At 42.2% G+C, this 23299-nt stretch overlaps 1 protein-coding gene across 2 annotated transcripts in view; it reads right to left on the reverse strand.

Annotated features, from left to right (window-relative positions):
* Positions 1-8884, reverse strand: part of SLC9A7 (solute carrier family 9 member A7) — a 155863-nt gene extending 146979 nt beyond the window's left edge. Inside the window, exon 1 of one of the 2 annotated variants that reach the window (XM_023634158.2) lies at positions 8415-8884. In XM_023634158.2, coding sequence (XP_023489926.1) covers positions 8415-8742 — 328 coding nt within the window. In that variant the 5' untranslated portion in view covers positions 8743-8884. The remainder of the gene's footprint in view (positions 1-8414) is intronic. The other variant, XM_023634157.2, reaches the window with a different exon arrangement.
* Positions 8885-23299: the final 14415 nt, after the last annotated feature.

Below are 23299 nucleotides of genomic sequence, written 5' to 3' on the forward strand. Positions count from 1 at the left end.
AGCCCAACAGACCCAGCTCTATCCGCTTCCCAACCTCAGCGATAGTGATGTCTAGAGATGAGAAAGCTTTTAAGCAACTGCTCCCACCTGAGAAGGCCTGGGGCGGCCACTCTGAGCATCCCTGACAGCTTTTCCTCTACAACAACTGGTAGCCTTCTGTCATGCTGTCTCAGTCAGCTCAGGCTGCTATAACAAAGTACCACAGACTGGGGGGCTTATAAACCACACACATTTTATTTTTCTCACAGTTCTGGAGACTGGAAGTCCAGGATCAGGGTACTAGCATGGTCAGGTTCTGGTGAGAGTCCTTTTCTGGGTTGCAGACTGCCAACTGCTTGCTGTATCCTCAAGGGGGTGGAGAGAGTTCTCTGGGGTCTCTTATAAGGGCACGAATCCCATTCATGAGGGCTCCACCTTCATGACTTAACTACCTCCCAAAGGCCATACCTCCCAATATCATCACATTGGGGATTATTAGGATTTCAACACGTGAATTTTCAGGGGACACAAATATTTAGTCCTTAATGCATATCTATGAAGTAACACCTGGAGTGTGGCCTTTGGGGTGGGAATGAGCAGGCATTTTTGGCTCCACTTAGATTCAAGGGCCTCAGGCCCATCTAGCATAGGAAAATCGAGTCTTCCAAATTGGCCAGCCTCACCCCTTGCAGTGGTACGCGGGAGTTCGGGGCCAAAGCCCCAGCTAATAATAAAGGGTCACTTTCCTTTGCTTTATCCTCCGGGCGTACATGTCCCTCGGAGACGCCCTGGAACCAGGTAATCAGGGCAGGATTCAGGTTCTGCTCTATCCTGGCCAAACACATCCTCAACCATATTGATCTCATCCTTTAATAGAGCCCCACGTACCAATCTCAAACATGTGACCCCTAAACAAATGAGGTACTGGGCCTAACTTTCAATTTCTTCAACTGGCAAAATGGGACCAATAATACAGTTGTCATACATTTGATGTGAAGGGTAAATGGCTTAAAGTATGCAAAATACTTAACAGGGGCCTAGCCACTATAGCAGGTGCTCAATAAACGGTTCCTATTTTTCTACAATTACTTAATTACAAGCAACATAGTGAATGTATTTAAAGGGTGAAAACATTCTCTAGCAGTGTGTTTCAACTTACAAACAAACCCCTAATAATGTATTGAAACACAGATTTCTGGGCCCCACTCTGAGACCCTCTGAGTCAGTCTGGGGCCAAACCTGCTAGCTCTAACAGGCTCCCAGGTGATGCTGATAGGTCTACTGAAACAACTTCATAAACTCAAGATGAATGGCCTCTTCAAACTAGATTACTTACAATAAAAAATGTAGTTTGTCAACAACAACAACAACAACAAAAGCCCACACGCAAATCCTACCGCTTCTCTTTTCTGGATTATGTAAGACGAAGTACTCATCAAATACTGCATCAGAGAATGGCTAGCTGCTTTCCAGACTTGTCCCTCTTCCTCCATCTAGACTACATTCCTGCCTCCCTTCCAGTCAAATGTGGCCTCGTGACCAAGTTCTGCCCAAGAGAAGTGGGCAAAGCGACGTGCAACACTTTGGGGCTTAGCACGTATGTCTTCCCCACATGATCCTCTTTTCTCTCTTCCTTCATTGGCTGAAGGGGGAGGATTCCAAGGCCCCCTTGGGATGGGGTAGCCACAAGATGGAAGGCACCTGGTCCCTGAATCGCCACATGGAGAGCCACCTGCCAGATCCTTGCACTGGCCCAACATAAGTAAAAACTGAACTTTTCTTACTTTAGGCCACTGAAATTTGGGGTTGGCCTGTTGTAACAGCTCTTATTACCCTAATACAAACATCGCACATTAACTCAAAGCCAGATAGCACTCTCTAACCAAAAGAGAAAAGCCTCCTAACATACATTGTCTTGTAAGTGGAACACTGGCAATTTTTCAAAAGATGTGTGAACTTAAAAATCAAACAATGAAATGAAATTAGAAGTTATTGATTCTCATATAAGCCTAACATCACCTCATGTACACTAATATCAAACAGCATTAGTCAGTGTCAGAAAGAGTTCAATGAGAGTAACAGATGGGTTGTATACAGCCTCACCTGTGTAACCTTTCAGACAGGAAGGTTAACAGGTTACCAGCTAATAGGTTAACGAGGAAGTTAACATCTTCCCCAATCTTCTATTTTAATAAAAATTTCAAAACATACAAAAAAGTTGAAAGAAGAGTAGAAAGCACACCATTTTACCCACCACCCAGATTTAACAATTGCTAGTATTTTGCCATAGTTGTTGTCTCTATATATGTGGTGCATGTATTTCTTAATGAACTTTTGAAAGTAAGTTGCAAACATCAGGGCTCATACGCTTCACTTCCAAATACTTCATCCTCCACCTCCAAAGAATAAGTACATTCTCCTATATAACCTCAATTATCACACCTGAGAAAAATAACAGGAGTTCTCTAATATCTTCTAATATCAAGTCTACACTCAAATATCCCTAATTGTCCCCAAAACATTTTTACAGCTCATTTTCATGAACCAGGAGTCAATCAAGTTTCCTGGGGAGCATTTAGTTATGTCTCATTGGTCTCCATTAACTTAGAACACTGTCTGTGTCAGCTCAGGCTTCTAGAACAAAAGACCACAGACTGGGCAGCTTAAACAACAAACATTTACTTCTCACAGTTCTGGAGGCTGGGATGTCCAAGATCAAGGTGCCGGCAGATTCGGTGTCTGGTGAGGGCCCTCTTCCTGGCTTGGAGACAGCGGCCTTCTTTCTGTATCCTCACACGGCAGAGAGAGGGAGCTCTGGTCTCTTCCTCTTCTTATAAGGGCACTAATCTCATCATGGAGGTGCCACCCTCACGCCCTCATCCAACCCTAATTACCTCCCAAAGGCCCCACCTCCAAACACCATCACACTGGGGGTCAGCCTTCAATGTATAAATTGGAGGGGACACAATTCAGTCCATAACAAATACTTATCCTGCCTTCTTGTTTCCCTTGAAGGACTTTCTGAAGAAACCAGGACAATTGTCTTGTAGACTGTCCCATATTTTGGCTATGTCTAATTGTTTTCACAAGGCATTTTCTATCTTGTTTCTCTAACCCGTATGTTTCCTGTAAACTGGAAGACGTGCCTAAAACCTTGCATTAGATTCAGATGAAACATCTGGAATACTACACAGGTAAAGCTGTACACTTCCTATTGCATCATATCAGGAGGCACACAATACCACATAGTGCCACAGGGAGCAAGGATAAATTTGATGACTTGGTTATAAGACGGTGACGGCCAGAACTCCCCACTGTCAAGGTACCTTCTTTCCTTTGCAATAAGTAAGCAATCTGTGGGGTAATACTCAGCACGAAGCAAGGACCATGTTCCCCAACCACCTCTCAACTATGGCTCTGGAATCCATTGAAAATCCTTGTCCAAATCAATTATCACTGGAGGTTGTGAAACGGTGATTTTCTAATTACATCATTCCAAAAAAGTTAACTTCCAAAACTTCTAAGAAACGTTTTCAGGAAAAGTCATTTTTCTAATTTTATGACACATTTTACTTCCATTTATAACTTTTAAATAACTGATGCCACCTAACCACATAATTATAATCTCCTATTTCTAAAGCATTTTTTGCTACCTAAAAGTCGCTTGCTTTATTTTTAAACAATGTTTCAACTGCAAAAGTAATGTGTCACTGTCACAGAAATGTCAGGCCATTCAGAAGAGTACGTCTCTCCTCTCTCTCCCCCAACAACTGGTCCCACTCCCAAAGGATAACCACTGCTAAGTTTCTATATCCTTCCAGAAAGCACACACGTCATACATAAATGTATATACATCATGTTTATATACATACAGTATATAATTTTTTAAAGAATAAATGAGATAATACTATACATACTTCCCTGTGCCTTGTTTTTTCCCATAACACTGAGTGGATAGCTGCCTTAAAGGACAACTCAAAACTTCTCTTTTTACCAGCTGCATAGTACTCCTTAGCGGGAATGTGCTGTAATTTAACCAGTCCCTTTTTGATGAGTATTGCAACTTGTTTCTGCTGCAAGAAATATTGCTATCTATATAATGTAGCATGCTAGTGCAAGTACTTCTGAAGGAGAAAGTCCAAGAATTGAGACTGCTGGATAAAAGAGTAGGATAGATACATTGTATGTTTTTCTAGGTATTAACAAATGGCCCACCAAAAAAATTACAATTCTCCTCATCCCCACTAACTGTATCCTAATGCATCTTAAAGTTACAGACGCCTCTACTGAACGAGCCGCAAGCAGCAAAGCTGGCCAAAGAACCACAAAGTCTAAAGTGAGAATGAGAACCAATATTTACCAAGTGTTGAAGTACCAGACACTGCACTTGACCTTTATAACACCTCAGTAATACAGTAAGCCTGTGAGGTGAGTGACATTGCCTCCATTTTTGAAAAGAGGAAACTAAGGCTCAGAGAGCTTACCCAACCTTATACAGCTATAGAAGCAACAAAGGCCAGCATTTGAACCCAGGGGATCTGATACCAAAATGAGACCATATGGGGCTGCCCCAAACTGGAGCCAAAGTGAAGGGCTCTTAAAAAAATGAGGGCTCGTGATTAATCAGGAAGAGGGTAGTTCTGAAATGTTTGCAAACAGGCTCAAATGTTAATTTCATGCTACTACAAAAAGTCATCTTTTCCCCTTACAGACTCGGCCGATGAACCCACTCTCAGGCTGTGCTTAGCAATCCAGCTCCAAGCAACACTGCGCTCCCAGTGCACAGAACCTGGAGGGGCTGACCAACACGCACTTGGAAAGTTGATAGGCTGGGAGGAGGGTGGAGCAAGAAGCAGGTGGTAGGCTAGCCTGGCCAAGTTAGATATTTTGGACTCATATCAGTTGTCACAAAAATATTATGGGGGAAGCGGAACTACTGTACACATGAGAGAACCACAACTAACTGACACAGTCTGTTTATACCACCTTTCCCTGCCTCAAATGCTTGCTATTTCTGCTGCACAGACATGCTAGGTCCAGTAACTTCAGGACAGCACTTAATCACGTACAGAGGCAGACAGCAGGGAGCTCCCTGCCCTGACAAAACAGGTTAGGCTGGTGCCAGACAAGCGCCTTGCCTGCTGTGGTGCAGCTCCCATCGCAGGGTCTAGGGGCTGCTTTCAACTGCCCTGGACACTCAGGTCTGTGGTCACCTTCCCTTGTAGCTGCCTGGGCTTGCTGGCAGGGAGGAATGCTTGTAAGTGTCCTTTAGTGGGAGGGGAAGTTCCTTCCAACTTAAATGTTAAGCATTCACAGTGTCTCTTATTGTCGCTAGGTCCTTTGCACCCAAGCAAGTGCTTATTATGGGATCTATTTGTGCACATTACTCCTGATGTAACATCAACCTTTCTTTGGGGATAACAGAATAAAAAGGAGGAGAGAGGGAGAGGAAGGAAAATCTCTTCCCCTTTGCCCATTTTCTCTCCATTCCAGGCACAGGGCTCCAGAAGTTCCATGGGTATAGTCAACAACTGAAAGGTCACAGAAAATTGATAACACTATGCGATTTAAATAGGGAGAAGTGGGCGTCGAACTGGATGATTTGAGGAGCATCTTAAAATGCCATCACCAATACCAGAGAATGGAGGCACGGACACACTATTGGGTGATTCCACCTCTGTAGTTCAAAAATTGAAACGCACAAGAGGGTAGACAGTGATGTCTCCCTCCCACTCCCATGTCACAGCCACCTAGCTCTCCTCCCTCAAGGAAAGCAAGGTTACCAGTCTATTGCATGTCCTTCCAGAGATATTTTATGACTATACCAGCAAATATATACAATAACATTTTAATATATTACTATTTACATTAATATATACATCACAACTTATTTTAAATATTAAAGACTTCCCTCTCAGATTAAAGTGCCACTTACATTTCTAAAAAGTGGCAGAAGTTACATCTTTTTTAATTTTAAAGAGTTCTGAAATTCACAGTTGAACTCTTTCACTCATAAAAATTTGCCAACATTTGAAAAGTTCAATTGTTTACCTCCAGAAATTAAGCTGGGCACCCAGCACACAGCAGATACTTAACAAATGTTTCCCTGGGTCTTTTTGTCCTTCATTACTCAGAGGCAACAGGGCAATTACTCACTTCCTCTATTTGATATCGAGAAATGAAATCTCGTTTCTTACCATGAAAAAAGAGAAGTCTTGAAAATCTGTACTTCACCCACTTAAGTGTTCAAAGATTTTCACACTGAATTTATCAGAATCCCTATCCCGATAGTCTTCAGAAAACAATGAATGATTACCTAATCGAGTGACATTAGAATTCAGATTTGGGGGGGATTGAAACAGAAGAGAAATATCCCTCAGCGAAAGAAAGGTTTTCTCACAATTACAGGCAATCAACATTAAAATATTAATATTTGGCATAACCTAGGACATCACATATTGACGAACTAAATTTCTTAATACATTTCAAAGTAACACTAAAACCCAAAGACATAGAACGAAATTACATGGAAAGCTACGAGATGATGTTGCCTTTTTGAACAACCATCAATTAAAGCAGATTTCAGTAACAGTACACTGTATCATGGCCCCATGACTAAAAGATTGAGATGAGTTTTAAAAGTATATATCAGCGTAGGAAAATTCCACTGTTGTTTTTAAACCTTAAGATAAAGGTGACTAAGCTCCTAAGAACATGGAGTACCCCCAGAAAATATATTTTTAAATCCCCATTTATTTTCCATGCACTAGAGCATGTATTTATGAGCCTGTCAAATTTACCTTCTAAAAGTATTTTACATTGTAAGGGGCTATAAAATAAAAATATTTTCACGGCCATCTATATACACATAAAGGCAATCTTCATTTACGTTACGGCTCAGAGTCAAATGTCTGAAATGACCACGTACTTCAACTCCCCACTCTGCTATCTGCTTAGGAAATCTCCTAGCTTACCTGCAGCCCTGGTATCAGTCATTTGTCACGGACTGACACATGCCACAGAGCTCAAGAATGACTGGGTATTGAGGCCAAAGTCTGTGTTCACACCTGTAATTTGCAACAACCAAACTCAGTTTCAGACCTGGTCCTGTTTCAATTCAAGATCTGTTTAGGTCACTACATCTTTAAAACTAGAAGGCTCTTGAGCATTTCCTAACCTTGGTGGCCATGAGCCCAGGCTGTCAACAATCCATCAAGAGCCATGAGAAGTAAGGCCCAGAGCCAAAGGTAATTTTCACATTAAAGATTAAGGTATCTGCTTTCCATTCTCTATCAGGGAACCCTGAACGGAAACTGAGTGGAGAGATCTCTCCAGCATCAGTGATGAGGTAAAATGTTCCCTTTTGGGAACAGTCATGAAGTGGGCTCACTTATTTCACATTTGGATGTCAACCTGGGCCCTAACTCCACTGAATTAAATTCAGAAACAAAGTACTCGGCTCCAGTTTGGAGTCATGGTGGGAAGCAGGGGTCAAAGAGCCTTGGTGGGGGAGGGGAGAGTGTTGATTCAGATTATGGCTAACTGACATCCATGTAATCACAAGATTTGTGCTGACCACGGTGCATGTAACACATGTGTATCATTAAATCCAGAAAAGGATGGTGGCATCAGCCCATCCTTCACAACGAAAGAAGGCTGACTCTAGAATTAAAACCACTACGTTTCCTCTTCATGCACTCATAAATCTATCTCCAAAGTCGCGTCCATGTTATGATCTGAGGAATACAAAAGCTCCTCTTCGCTCAGAGATGGAAGTAACTGGGTGAACCTTCCCACCTGGACCCAAGGGTGGGAGGCGTGCCCTTCTCCACGACTAGGCCCGACTCGGCAGCGCTCCACTACGGGCCCTGGACCATGCTCACCTTTCACAGCGCTTCAGGCTCCGACTTTATTAACAAAGAGACCTGAGAACACAGATCTCAGAAGTGGGTACCCACGGAGGTTGACCATGGATGTGACATCCACCAGGCCCCGCCAGCCCATCCCCAAGCGAAGAAACCCTCAGCCCTCGCCCCCAACCTCGCTGTGGCCTGCCTTCTGGGGTGGCGCAGTCCCCTAGGAAGTCACCCACCTCCCGCCACGGTGCACACACTCTGTTGAGCTGAACAGGGGCGGGGAAGCCGGGGGCGCGATGGGGGGCGAAACGGAGACAGAAGCGGGCCACCTCCGTGCCTTTCATTTTCCCGGTTCCCCAATAAAGAAACATCGAAATGGGGTGGAATTCTTTTTAACGGTAATAGAAAGGCAGAAAATGCAGACAGTTGACCTTGGGAACCAACAGCGTCGCAGCGGGAAACGGAAAAGAAACACGTTGGCAATCGAAGGAGGAGCAGGGCGCAGCGCAGGGGCAGCGCAGCGGCCGGGCCGCCCGAGGGGAGCGGGGCGGGGCGGGGGCGCGGGCGGGAGGCGCTCACCGTAGATCATGGCCAGCCCGGTCTCGTGCAGGAAGCGCACCCGGCGGTGCTTGAAGAGCCAGATGGTGAGGATGGTGAGCGTGAGCAGCAGGATGAAGGTGAGCAGGCTCACGCTGTCTTGCCGGTGGCTCTCCTCCGCCTCCTTCTCGGTGGCGAGCTCCTCCATGGCGCTGCTGTCCTCGGCCGCCGCCCCAGAGGAGGAGGCCGCGGCCGCCGTTCGCAGCCCCCGACCCAGCAGCAGCGGCAGCAGCGGCAGCAGCAGCAGCCGCGGTGGCAGCGCGCGGGCCGCGCGCCCCGGGCCGAGGCGCGCCGCGTCACCAGGCTCCATGGCCCCAGGGCCGCCCGCGCCTCCGCAGCGCGGGGACCAGTCGCCCGCGCCGTCGGCGGGTTCCCGCGGCGCCGCCAACCTGCCCAAGTGGCCGCGGCCGCCGCAGCTCCTCCCCCGCTCGCGCCGGGGCGGGGGCTGCGCGGGCCTCGGGGGCGGGGCGCGTGCCGTGCGCAGGATCCCCAAGCACCGCCCCCCGCCCGCGCACCTGTTCGCCCCGGCGCCCGAGCGTGCGCCGCAGCCGCCCGCGACTCGCCCGCTCCTGGCCTACCTGGCCAGGCCGTCTGGGGTCCCGGGGCCGGTTGCTGGGCAGCCGCCGCCTGGCTTGCTGAACGGGACGCCAGAGGTCGCCCGCGCCTGGCAGGAGCATCAGCTTGGATTGGCGCGCGGTGCCGTCTGAAGTCCTGTCTCTGGGGCCACCGGGAAGTGTTTGATCTCAGACCAGTGTGTAGCGGCCCTAGGCCCAGGGAAATGGGGGCTCTGGGGGAAGCGAGGAGCCGCGAAGCCACCTTACTCCCTACACCTCTCTTTCCACATCCCTCACAGCATCTTCCAGCTCTCAGGGCTTCCCAGAATCTGCCAGGCTTCATTCAAACCTCTGCTCTAGTCTGACCCAAAAAGAGGACCGATAAGGGGTTGGAATGAGGGGAGAAGGTTAAAATAGCTCCTTTACCGCTTGGAGAATGGACTGACTTCTTATTCTGGGCTGTGTGACTAACCTTGGGGAAGAACCAGAAGGAACTGAAGACTTGCCATTCCAGGTAGATGAGCACCAGGTGGTCCTGGGGATGGGTAACCCTGGTGGCCCTTTTATGTTGACCTTCTGGTAGCCCAGGGAATCAAGAATCTTTGAAGGATTCTTAGGACCAGGCCCAGCTCTGGAAAAAAAAATTATAAAGTGGACTCTGGAGGATAAAGCCCCTTGAAACAAATCCTCAGGGACTAGAATTTTCAACTAACCTTGTTCTTCTGGTCAAGGAAGAAAAGAGAGATCAAATTATTAATCGCTGACTTCCCAGTGCCTAGCATTGTGCTCATAAGTGTTTATTGAGCCACTCCGAAATCCGTACCAACTGTCTGTGTTTTCTCTCCCAGAAGAGTTTGCCTTTTTAAGAGGATCCATTGAAGGAAGCAATGCTTCTCTAAAAGGAGTGATAGTAGGGTATAGATGGCATTAGGTAGGAAAGATATTCGGAGCACTGCAGCCTTCCTTGTTCCCGTCTGGGTGAACACTCGGCCAAGCCTGCTTAGTACTTCTTTACAGGCGAATGTCTTCATCTGGATTTTAACTACCGTCTTTCCCTATTTCTCTAGACTGTTGTCTCTCAGCCCCTGCAAAAATACCTTGACGTTCCAGGCAGGTTCCTAATGAAATTGCAAACACCAAAAACTTGATTAACCACAGAGAAAGTTATACAACAACGGGAAGACTTGATCTACTTTCTGGGGACGCACTAAAATCCATGTTTGCTGGAAACTGGCCATATTGACCACTATATTTAATATTATACCCTCTTGGGTTCCCAAAAGTCAAAGACAGAACTTCCGTCTATAGCTCACACTGAGGACAACTCAGGAGCTACCTTAAAAGGACAGACTTCTTAGTACGTGTGGCAGATTTCCAAAAATGCCCACAACCATATTTCCAACTCCACATGCTCTTCTAGACCTTACCACATCCCTATCAAGAGGTAGCATCTATGTTCCCTCCCCCTTGAACCTTCGTGGACCCTTGTGACTGCCTCAAAGAGTAGAATGTGGCAATGGAGATTGCGCGACTTTTGAAGCTAGGTCATAAAGGCAATCTAGTTCCTGCCTGGCTCTTTCTCTTGCTCTTGCTCTCCACTCACTTTGGAGCCCTGAACTTCCGTGTAAGAAATCTAGACCACATGAGATACTACGTCACACCAGTTTGAATGGCCATATCAAAAAGACAAGAGAGAACAAACGCTGGCAAGGATGTGGAGAAAAGGGAACCCTTGTGCACTGTTGGTGGGAATGTAAATTGGTACAACCACTATGGAAAACAGTATGGAGGTTCCTCAAAAAACTAAAATTAGAACTACCCTATGATCCAGCAGTTCCACTTCTGGATATATATTCAAAGGAAATGAAAATAGGATATTAAGAGATATCTGCACTCCTGTGTTTATTGCAGCCTTATTCACAATAACCAAGATATGGAAACAATTTAAGTGCCTGTCAACGGATGAATGGAAAAAGAAGATGTGACTTTAGATACACACACACACACACACACACACACACACACACAGAGGAATATTTTTAAACCATGAGAAAGAAAGAAATCCTGCCATTTGCAACAACATGGATGGACCTTGAGGGCATTAAGCTAAGTGAAATAAGTCAGACAGAAAAAGACAGGTACTGCATGATCTCACTAATACGTGGGATCTAAAAAAGCTCAACTTGTAGAAACAGACTAGAATGGTGGTTACCAGGGGCTTGGGGGTGAGGAAATGGGAATATGTTGGTCAAAGAGTACAAACTTCCAGTTATTAGATAAATAAGTTCTGGGGACCTAATGCACAGCATTGTGATTATAGACAAAAATATTGTACTATACACTTGAAAGTTGCTGAGACAGTAAGTCTTAAGTGTTCTCACTACAAAAAAAGAAATGGTAATTATGTGACATGATGGAGATGTTAGCTAACACTACAATGGTCATCATATTGCAATATATAAGTGTATCAAATTGATGCATTGTACACCTTAAAGTTACACAATGTTATAATGTGTCAAGTATATCTCAAAAAAGCTAGAAAAATTTTTAAAAAGAAATCTAGCTACCTTGAAGCTGCCATGCTAGAGAAACCACGTAGAGACCACGTAGCAATAGAGACAGAAACCACAGGAGCCCCAGCATTTTCAATGTTCCCAACTCAAATGCCTTACACATGAATGAGCGGGCCTTCAAATTATTTCATTCACAGCCACCATCTTACTGTAAACATATGAGGGACCCCCAAGGAAGAACCACCTAGCTGAGACTAATCAATGCCTGAAACTGTGAGATAATAATAAAATGATTGATTTTTTAAGCTACTAAGTTTGAGGGTGATTTCTCCCATACCAATAGATAACCAGAAGAGTATTTATAGTATAAAGTAGTTGCCTCAGGTAGAGTATGAAAATACTAGTCCCAACTATTCACAAATATACACCAAAGAAAACACTCCGTTATCTATGTATCTTTATATATGGAAACTAACCTATACAATACAGGGGTTCTGATTCCAGTTAATGCAGAATAATCACACTCAACTCATTCTTTCCCACTGAATGCAACTATAAAACCTGAACAGAATGCATGGATCAACTATTGAGGACTCTAAAAAATAAATTGTACCAAGTAAAGAGGAAGAGCACCAGAATTTGAAGTAAAAATGGACTGGCAGTGAATTTACCATTTTTTCCCTCCAGTATCCACTGGACTGGACTCAAGGCAACCCAAAACCCAGAAGAGGGCATGGACGTGGACAGAGAGAGCACCAAGAGGAGCAAGAAATAGATCTCCTAGTGTTCAGAGGAAGTAGGGAAGTACGCCATTTTTCTTTTCTGCATTCCCTCACACAGTAGCCAATAGACAATCCCCCTGTGACAGCTGAGTCAACAGTGACAATGGAGGGAGCAGTGTTCTCAAGTGCCTAAAATGTTGAGACAGGGGGAAACTTTCCTCTCTGGTTGGAACAGCTATGATCCCAAGATAGTGGAGGCAAACACCCACTGATATATTTTTGTCTCTCTCTGTCCGCCTGCTGCTTGGCCTCAGTTATGTGCAAATTTGCAGGAAGTACATGGCAGAGAGGAGTAAATAAAGACTCATATTTCTTGCTAAAAGATTGAAAAGGGGGAAGTCCAAGGAGCTGCAAAGTACCAAGGTGGTTGTGGAGAGAGAGGAGCTCAGGAAAATAACCCTATAAAGTTATTTATGAATTCCTAGGTTCACCATGACCAGTGTGTGGATCTGATCCTGAACAGTATACCAAAGACTGTGATAACTGAACTAAGAAACAGATCACCACCCAGATCTCAAGCTAACCGCTGGATAAAACACATGTGGGACAGCTCTGAATAGCACTTCAAAAGTTCTTAAAACTGGATTGACTTTGGAGCCATGATCCACAAAAGACAGGTCAGAACTTGTAATCTGAACCCAACCATGGTGACTACAAGCTAAGACAAAAATATAAATATCCCTCCATAGAGTTAAAACAAGATCCCATAATATGATATTTAAAATGTCCAGAGCCAGCCCTGATGACCTAGTGGTTAAAGTTTGGCATGCTCTGCTTCGGTGGCCTGGTTCAGTTCCCGGGTGCAGAACCACACTACTCTTCTGTCAGTAGCCATGCTGTGGTGGCAGCTCACACAGAAGAACTAGAAGGACTTGCAACTAAAATATACAACTATGTACTGGGGGCTTTGGGGAGAAAAAAAAGAGGAAGATTGACAACAGATGTTAGCTCAGGGCAAATCTTTCCCAACCAGAAATAAGTAAATAAATAAATAAAAAGTCCAGTTAATGGAGTAACTATCAGGATCATTTACTTTTTAAAAAATGTCCAAGATGCAACCAAAATTACTCAGCTTATGAAGAACCATGAAAATCTCAAGTGGGAAAAGGCGATCAATAGACAACAATACTGAGATGACACATAACACAGATGTTGGAATTATTTTTAAAAAGACTTTAGAGCAGGTATTATTAAAATGCTTCAACAAATAAGAGCATGAAAGATAGTCTCAGCAAAGGAGCAAAAGATAACGAAGAACCAAATTGAAATTTTATAAATGAAAAATACAATAACTGAAATTTTAGAAGTGACCGAATAGGCTCAATAGCAGAATGAAGATGAAAGAGTCAGTAAATTTGAAGATAGAGCAACAGAAGTTATCTAATCTGAACAGTAGAGAGTAAAAATTGAGCAATAAATGACCATTGCCACAAGACCTGTAGGATAATAACAAAAGGTCTAAGATTCATGTATGTGGAGTCCCAGGACAGGAGAAAGAGTGTGATGCAGAAAAAATATATGAAGCTATAATAACTGAAAACATTCCAAGCTTAGCAAAAGACATAAACCTGCACATTCAAGAAACTCAGCAAACTCCAAACAGGATAAACTCGAAAGAATCAATGCCCAGACATGTTATATTCAAACTGTTGAAAAAAAAGAAAGAAAATACATTTAAAGCAGAAAGAAAAATGACATATTATATATAGGCTCATAACAATTCAAATGGCTATGGATTTCTTATCAGAAACCAAGGAGGTCATAAAGAAGCACACAACATTTTTAAAGTGCTGAAAGAACTGTCAACCTAAGATAACATATCCAGCAAAAATAGGTTTCAGGGATGACAGAGAAATAAAGACATTCTCCAGGGGCCAGCCCAGGAGTGCAGCAGTTGAGTTCACACATTCCATTTCAGCAGCCCAGGTTCACCAGTTTGGATCCTGGGTGCGGACCTGTGCGCTGTTTATCAAGCCATGCTGTGGCAGGTGTCCCACATATAAAATAGAGGAAAATGGGCACGGATGTTAGCTCAGGGCTAATCTTCCTCAAAAAAAAAATTCTCCAAAGAAGGAAACCAGAGAATCCATTGCCAACAGACCTACTATAAAAAGATGGCTGAGAAGTTATTCTCTTCACCAGTTCTTTAATATATGCTCTTTGGCTGAAAACAAAAATGACAGCATGGTCTAATGGGATTTTCAATGTATGTACAGTAGTCTCTCCTTATCCGAGGTTTCACTTTTCATGGTTTCAGTTACCCATACTTTCAGTTACCCATGGTCAACCACAGTTGGAAAATATTACATAGAAAATTCCAGAAATAAACATTCATAAGTTTTAAATTGGGCACCATTCTGAGTAGTGTGATGCAATCTTGCTCCATCCCCCTTCATCCCACCCGGAACATGAATCATCCCTTTGTCTAGCATATCCAGGCTGTGTGCAGTACCCACCCATTTGTCACTTAATAGCCATCTTGGTTATCAGATCAATTGTCATGGTATTGCAGTGCTTGTGTTCCAGGAACCCTTGTTTTACTTAATAATGGCTCCAAAGCATACGAGTAGTGATGCTAGTGATTTGGATATGCCAAAGAGAAGTTATCGCTGTTAATCTCTTCCTGTGCCTAATTTGTAAGTTAAACTTTATCATAGGTATGTATGTATAGGAAAAAGCATAGTATATGTAGGGTTTGGTACTATCTGCGGTTTCAGCTATTCCCTGGGGGCCTTGGAATGTATGCCCCGTGGATAAGGGAGGACTACTATAGATGTAATTCACAAACAGCCACAACATAAAGAGAGGAGGATAAAGGGGCCTATGTGTTAGTATGGTTTGTATATTCCACTTGAACTGGCAAAATATTGATTCTAGGTAGATAATAAAAACTTAAACATATATATTGTATTAACTAGAATATACAAAAAGACAAAGTAAAAAACGCAATAGATAAATGAAACGGAATACTAAAAATTGTTCAAAGAAACCCAAAAAGAAGCAGGAAAGGGGAAACAGAGGATCAAAAAACAAAGGGAACAAACAGAAAACAAGTAATAAGATGGTAGATCTAAATCCAAACATATCAATAACTGCATTAAGTGTAAATGGTCTAAACAAATCAGCTAAAAGAGAGATTGTTATAATGGTTTAAAGACAGGACCCCAAAATGAGTGCCTACAAGAAACTCACTTCAAATATCTTGACATAGGTAAGTTTCAAGTAAAAGAATGGAAATATATATATCATGTGAACAGTAATAATAGAGACCTGGGGTGGCTTTATTAATATCAGACAGGTTAGACTTTCCAGCAAAGAATAAATGAATGAAGAGGGACATTACATAATAATAACTGATCTAACCACCAAGAAGGCATTGCAATCTGTATTGGTTTTCTATTGCTGCATGACAAATTACCACAAACTCAGGGACTTAACACACATTTATTATCTCACAGTTTCTGTAGGTCAGAAGTGAGGGCACAGCTTAATTGGGTTCTCTTCTTCAGGGTGTGTGCAATCCAGGTGTCTGCTAAGGCTGCAGTCTCATCATAAGCTTGACTGAGGAGAGATCCACTTCCAAACTCATTTGGGTTTTTGGCAGAATTCATTTCTTTGCAGCGGTATGACTAAGGGCCCTGAATTCTCGCTGGCTGTCCACTGGAGGCCACCCTCAGGTATAAGAGGCCATCTGAAGTCCCTAGAGGCTGCCTTTAGTTCCTTGCCACATGGGTTTCCTTAACATGGCTGCTTACTTCCTCAGTATAACAAAGAAATCTCTCACTCCAGTCTTCTGGGACAAGTCTTACATAAAACTACATAATTACGGGAGTGACATCTCATCACCTTTGCCGTATAATATAACTTAATCAAGAGAGTGACATCCCATCACTTTTGCCATATTCTATTGGTTTGAAGCAAGTCTTAGGTCCTGACCTCACTTAATGGGAGGGGATTACACAAAGGCACGAACATCAAGAGGTGAGTTCACTGGGACACACTTTCTTAGGGACTGCCTACCACACAATCCTAGATATGTATGCATCTAATGACAGAGCTTTAAAATACATGAAGCAAAAGCTGACAGAACTGAAAGGAGAAATAGACATGTCCACAATTAGAGTTGGAGACTTCAATACTCCTCTCTCAGTAAGAGACAGAACTAATAGACAGAAAATCAACAAGGACGTAGACGATCTTAACAACACCATCAACCAACTGGATCTAAATGACATTTATAAAGCACTCCACCAAACAACAGTAGAATACACTTGTCTTTAAGTGCACGTGGAACAAAAGCCTGAAATCAGTTCCACTGGGCTAAAGTTAAGGTGTCGGTAGGGCTGGTTCCCTTTGGAGGCTCTAGAGGAGAATCATCTCCAGCTTATGGAGCTGCATTGCTTGCCTCATGGGCCTTCCTCCATCTTCAAAGCTAGCAGTGTAGCATCTTGCTTCTATTGTCACATCTCCTACTTCCTCTTTTGACCTTCTTGCCTCCTTCTTTTAAGGACTCTTGTGATTACATTTAGGGCTCACTCAGACAATCCAAGTAATCTCCCCATCTCAAGATTCTTAACTTAATCATATTTGCAAGGTCCCTTTTGCCAGTAAGGTAATATACTCACAAGTTCTGGAAATTAAGACATAGTTTCTTTTGGGAGGCCATAATTCAGCATAACATATATACTTATTGAAGAAATTGAACTTGTAGTAAAAACATTCCACAAAAGAACTCACCGGTCCCATGTGGTTTCACTGGTGAATTCCATCAAAGATTTTAAGAAGCAATGACACCAATACTACACGATCCTTTCCAGAAAATATAAGAGGAATGAACATTTCTCATTTTATGAGGCCAACGTTACCATGATACCAAAACCAGACAGACAGTTTGGGAAAATAAAACTACAGACCAATATCTCAGGAAGTTAGACATTAAAATCTTCAACAAAGTATTAGAAAATTGAATCTAACAATGTATTAAAAGAAGTATATACCATAACCAAGTGGTGTTTGTCCTGGAATTTCAGGGCTGGTTCAACATGAGATATTCAATCAATGCAATCTACCATGTTAACTGTTTAAAGAAAAAACCCCACATGATCATGTGGATGCAGAGAAAGGATCTGACAAAATTCAGCATCCATTCATGGTAACAACTTTCAGCAAAATAAGAGTAAGAGGGAACTTCCTTGACCTGATAAAGAGCATGTACAAGATAACCCACTACAGCTAACATCACTCTTAAGGTTAAAGACTGAATTCCTTTCCCCTAAGATGAGGAAAAAGGCAGAAATGTCCGCTATCACCACTACTATTCAACATTGCACAACTCCTAGTCAGTGCAATAAGGCAGAAAAAAGAAATAAAAGTCATACAGATATGACAAAATCACAATATATAAATTTAAACAAAATACTGAGAAAACAGACTAACAAAAAACCCAGAAGGAACAAAAAGAAAAGCAAAGAAAAAAGAGGAATTCTCAAAGGGTATTAGAAAATTTCTCCTATTCACAGACGACATTATTGTCTACTTAGAAAATGCCGAGGAATCTACAAAATCCTAGAACCAAATAAGAGAGTTAAGCAAGGTCTCAGGATACCAGGTCAGCACACAAAAATCAATCATGTTTCTATACACTAGCAATGTACAATTTGAGAGGAAAATTTTTTAAATATATCATTCATAGTAGTAGAAAAGAAACGGAAATACTTAGATGTAAGTTTAACAAAATATATTCAGGACCTATATGCTGAAACCTACAAAACGCTGATGAAGAGATCAAAGAAGACCTAAATAAATGGAGAGACATACTGTGTTCACGGATTGGATGACTAAACCTAGCAAAGATGTTAATTCTCTCCAAACTGGTATACAGATTTAATGTAATTCCTATCAAAATCTCAGCAAGATTTTTGGAAATCTAGACAAGATAAATCTAAAATTAATAGGAAAGTCAAAGTAACTAGAATAGCCGAAACAATTTTTAAAAAGAAGAATAAAATTGGAGACCTCATATTACTCAGTTTAAGACTTACTATAAAGCTACCACATGAAGTAAAGTAGAAAGCAATCAAAGAAGGGTGATATTGGTGAAGGAATAGATATATAGATCAATGTAACAGAATAGAGTCCAGAAATAGATCTACACATAAATATGGTCAACTGATTTTTCAAATTGCAAAAGGAATTCAATGGGGAGAGTACGTTCCTTTCAACAAATGGTTTGGAATAATTGGACATCCATATGCAAAAAAATCAACTCAATTGAAAAATGGGCAAAAGACTTCAACAGACACTTCACAGGAGAGGATATGTGGATGAGAAATGATGTGAAAATATTTTAACATCATTAGCCATTAGGGAAATGAAGATTGATGCTGTGGTTACCACCTATTAGAATGGCCTAAATAAAAAGTACTGATAATACCATGTGAAGGTAAGAATACAGACTGGTACAGCCACTTGGGAAAACAGTTTGGCGGTTCCTCATAAACTTAACATGCATTTACCAATAAGAGTAAGCGATCCAACTCCTAGGTATATATCCAAGAGAAATGAAAACATGTTCATACAAAAACCTGCATACGAATGTTAATAGCAGCTTCATTTACTATAGCCCCAAACTGGAAAAAACCCAAATGTCCTTCAGTGGGTGGAAGGATAAACAACCTCTAGTACATCCATACAATGGAATACTACTCAACATTAAAAAGGAGTTAACTACAACTCAACAACAAAAAAACAAACAACCTAATTTAAAAATAGGCAGAGGATCTGAACAAACATTTTTTGAAAGAAGAGATACAGGTGGCCAACAGGCACATGAGGGAAATGCAAATCAAAACCACAATAAGATATCACCTAATGCCCATCAGAATGGCTACTACTAAAAAGACAAGAAGTATCAAGTGTTGGAGAGGATGTGGAGAAAAGGGAGCCCATAGGAATATATGATCCAGCAATCCCACTTCTGGGCATATATCCAAAGGAAATGAAAACAGGATCTCGAAGAGCTATCCACACACCCATGATCATTGCAGCATTACTCACAACAACCAAGATATGGAAACAACCTAAGTACCCATCCATGGATGAATGGATAAAGAAGATGTGGTATATATATACAATGGAATACTACTCAGCCATTAAAAAAGATGAAATCTTGCCATTTTCAACAATATGGATGGATCTTGAGGGTATTATGCTAAGCGAAATAAGTCAGACAGAGAAAGCCAAATACTGTATGATTTCACTCATATGTGGAAGATAAAAATAACAACGACAACAAACAAACACATAGATACAAAGAATAGACTGGTGGTTACCAGAGGGGAAGGGGTGGGAAGGTGAAAGGGGTGACTGGGCACACGTGTACGGTGACGGATGGCAACTAGACTTTGAGTAGTGAACACGATGTAGTCTACACAGAAATCGAAATATAATGATGCTTCTATGTTATAAACCAATGTTATCTCAATAAAAAATTAATTAAAAAACAATAAAAAATAAAAAGGAATGAACAACTGATATACCTAATAACGTGAAAGAGTCTCAAAGGCATTATGCTGAGTGGAAGTCAGTCTCAAAAGTTGTATACCGTATGATTCCTTTTCTATGACATTCTTGAAAAGACAAAACTACACTTATGGAGAACAGATCAGTAGTCGCCAGGGGTTGGTAGGAGAGGGAAGGTGTGACTATAAAGGGACCGCACAAGGGAGGTTTTTGAGGCGATGGAACTGTTCTGTATCCTGATTATGGTGGTGGTCCCAGGAATCTGTTCATGTGTTAAATTTATACAACCATGCATTAAAAAATACATTTTACTGGACATTAATTTGAATAGTTCCTACCTGTCGTGTGTTAACAAACCCTTTGGTTAGCCTTAGACATTCTCCAATTTTAGTTTGTTTGGTTTAGTTTGTTTGTCCAATTCGTTAGTTTAAGGAGGTGGTTAAGGCCTCAAGAAGTCCCCTAGAGCTACGTCCTGACTTCAGTTACCCTGAAATGTGGCAGGATGTGGCAGGAAAGGAAAACTGAAACCTTGAGTTCAGGCACAGCCGCAGGGTACTATGAAGTCTACAGGCATAAATCTTAGCATCACGGTTAGGGGGCTGTTTTTCTAGAATTGGAAATCAAGTGTCCAAAATTAGCTCTGTGATCAGTTTTCACAAATAAAGTGGAGAGTTACTAATTTACTCAGGCTTTAATAAGAAAAACAAAAACCACTTTGAGTACTTACAACAGAGGAAATTTATTGCAGATAATTGGTGATACAGGTGATAGGAGAGCTGGGACACCATCTAGGGAACATGATGGACTCCAAGAGAATAGCAAGTGGAAGACCCTAGACTGGGGAGACAAAGAAAGGAGGGAGTTTGATCGACGACCAGGGGTCAGGGGCACATGAGAGAAGCTGGAACCATGGCAGGCTGTGCTGTTAGGTCCTGCCAACGGGAGGTCCTCAGGGGAGAATGGAAGTCATCAAGAGGGGTGGAGGGCTTCCTTCCTGCTTCCTGCTGTTCCTGACTGCTTTGCCCCAGCAGCAGTAATTTGCTCCAGACTCCAGCTTCCTTCAGAGCTTCCAGAACCAGCCTCAGCAGCAGCAACCAGGCCTCCTAGGAGGCCCGAATGTTAATTCCGTAGGGCCTCTCCTCTGAACCCCAGGTTCTGGGAACCCTACCCCTTTCCTGTTGCACTCCCCACCCTGGGGATAGTGGCTGCTTCTTGCACTGATTCTCTCTGGGGTATCCCACAGTTGTCTTTTTGCTCTCTCAATTCTCCAATACCTATGTAGCTGATTCCCTTCATTATACTTCCTCTGTTGAAACAGCTACTGCTTCTGTTTTCCTGACTGGACTCTGACTCAAGTATCTGGAGACTCACAGTATAAAGTCAGAGGGCAACCAATGGTACGGGTGACCCTGAATTCTTTGTGTTTGTTTTGCCTCTGCTTGGAATTGTGCCTGCACTTGAGGATAAAATCAAAATTCCTAAGCGTGGTGCATAAGGTCTACGGTAGACTTTGCTGCTGGTCCCCAATATATCTGATCTCCTTCTCCTTCTGAACACAGGGAGGGTTGCAGTTTTCCCCTCCTTGTAGTTTGTGGCGGCTTTATGACTCACTTTGGCCAATGAAATGAGACCAGAAACGATGAGCGTCTCTTCCGGGAAGAGCACTAAGGAGCAGGTGCAGGATTCTCTGTGCGCTCCTCCCCTGCAGTGGTGAATCCCCAAGCCTCAGGTTGAGATGGGGGCATTACAAGGTGGAAAAGCCCATGTATGACATGTAGTCTGGGTGCAGAGTTTATTTATTTTTTTACTTTGGGGTTGTTACCACAGTAAAACCTAGCCTGTCCTAATAGATTTGTGACTTGCCCCCCGCCTACCTCTCTAGATTCATCTCTAGCCACAGCCCCTACTCTCTCACTCTTTCCTAAGAGTGTCAACACATCTTACACCTCTGGGCTGTTGCACATGGTCCTGTTTTTACTTTATCAATCATTTTGACCTGGCACCTGCTGCTAGTTGTTGAAAGCCCAGTTCGGATGCCTCCTACTCCAGGAAGCCTCCTTAATCTGGGTTAGGTATGTTTCCTATATTTGCTACTAATGCCTGTGTTTACTTGTAACATGACCCTTCCCACATTGTATCACATTATCTGATTATTTGTTGACATCCCTACTTTACATTAAACTCTCTGGAGGCACAGATTGAATTTTGTTGTTGTCGTATTTTTTTATTGTTGCTTTTTGTTTATTTGTTTAGCTCTAGCTAAACAATGCATTGAGCACAATGCCTGGTACACAGTAAATGTTCAAGAAATATTTGTTGCATAAATAATTAAGCATATATAAATAAAGCAGAGAATGTGTTTTTAAAATATTTAGCTATGTACGCATAATGCAATTTAATTGGAAGTCATTTTGTGAATTCTGTATTTTTCCAAGGTACCTCATATGAATTCTTGATCATCTACTTCATTTAGAGTTCCTATCTTCTAAGTTATCATTTGCTTTTGTCTAATATATTTTCTGTCCCTTTCTTACTTTTGTTGCTGTATTTCTATGGAATATTAGCTGGCAACATTCACTTACTTGATCTGTGTTGGTAAATATGTATAGTTAAAATTCAGTGGAGTCCTGGGAAGCTAAAAGATTCTCAATTTCTTTTGTATATTTAATGTTATAATAACCCTATAACATGTTTCAAATTAAATAAAAGTTACTTTTAAATATTAAAAAAAAGGTTTAGGGTTTTTTTTCAGTATTTTATCATCCCCAAATCAGAGCACTTCATTCTTTATTCTATTTCTAAAGACCTAAAATCTGTCCCAGTTCAATTTCAAAATACAATCTCAATTCAGATTCTCTAGAAAAAAAGCAAAGTCATTTCTAGGCACTTATAGTTTTGTTTTATGCTTCTCATTATAGACATTGAGATTCCTCTAAATGTGAGTCATTTAAGCAAAGCCTTGGGAAACCTCCAGATTCCTTTTTGGTTATCTTAAAGTAATCTGAAAATATTTATGCAAATGCTTGAGAGAATGCCCTTATTAGCAAGATGTTTTAAAATAAAGAAGAGCTTATTACGAGCTCAAGATTCTCCTTAAAGCTTTTATTAACAGTTCAGGTTTGTCCCTTCCATCTGCCTGCTCCTGTCTCACAGCAGTAAGCGAAATGCAGGTATTGCATTTTTTTAAGCTCCTTTTAGCATCCTCCAAATTTGGGCTTCCGTCCAGGGCTCCCACTGCAGTGCACCATTCTGTGAGTCGATGACAGCTAAGGTCGAACAGCCCCTGGGGAACCTTCGTGGATGTGTTGACTACCACAGGTATAACTAGATGATCCTTTTCTTAATGCAAGATGGGCAAAAAGACACGGGGAAGACCTAGATGCTGTTGCCTTCATGCCTGCACAAAATCACGGGGTCTCTGTGTTTGTGACTCAGTAGCCATGTTACGAAAGTGCTGTGTCAGCCTCCAGTCAGAGGTTAGCCACACTATACCTTAG

The sequence above is a fragment of the Equus caballus genome, chromosome X (genome assembly GCF_041296265.1).
Source record: "Equus caballus isolate H_3958 breed thoroughbred chromosome X, TB-T2T, whole genome shotgun sequence".
Lineage (NCBI taxonomy): Eukaryota > Metazoa > Chordata > Mammalia > Perissodactyla > Equidae > Equus > Equus caballus.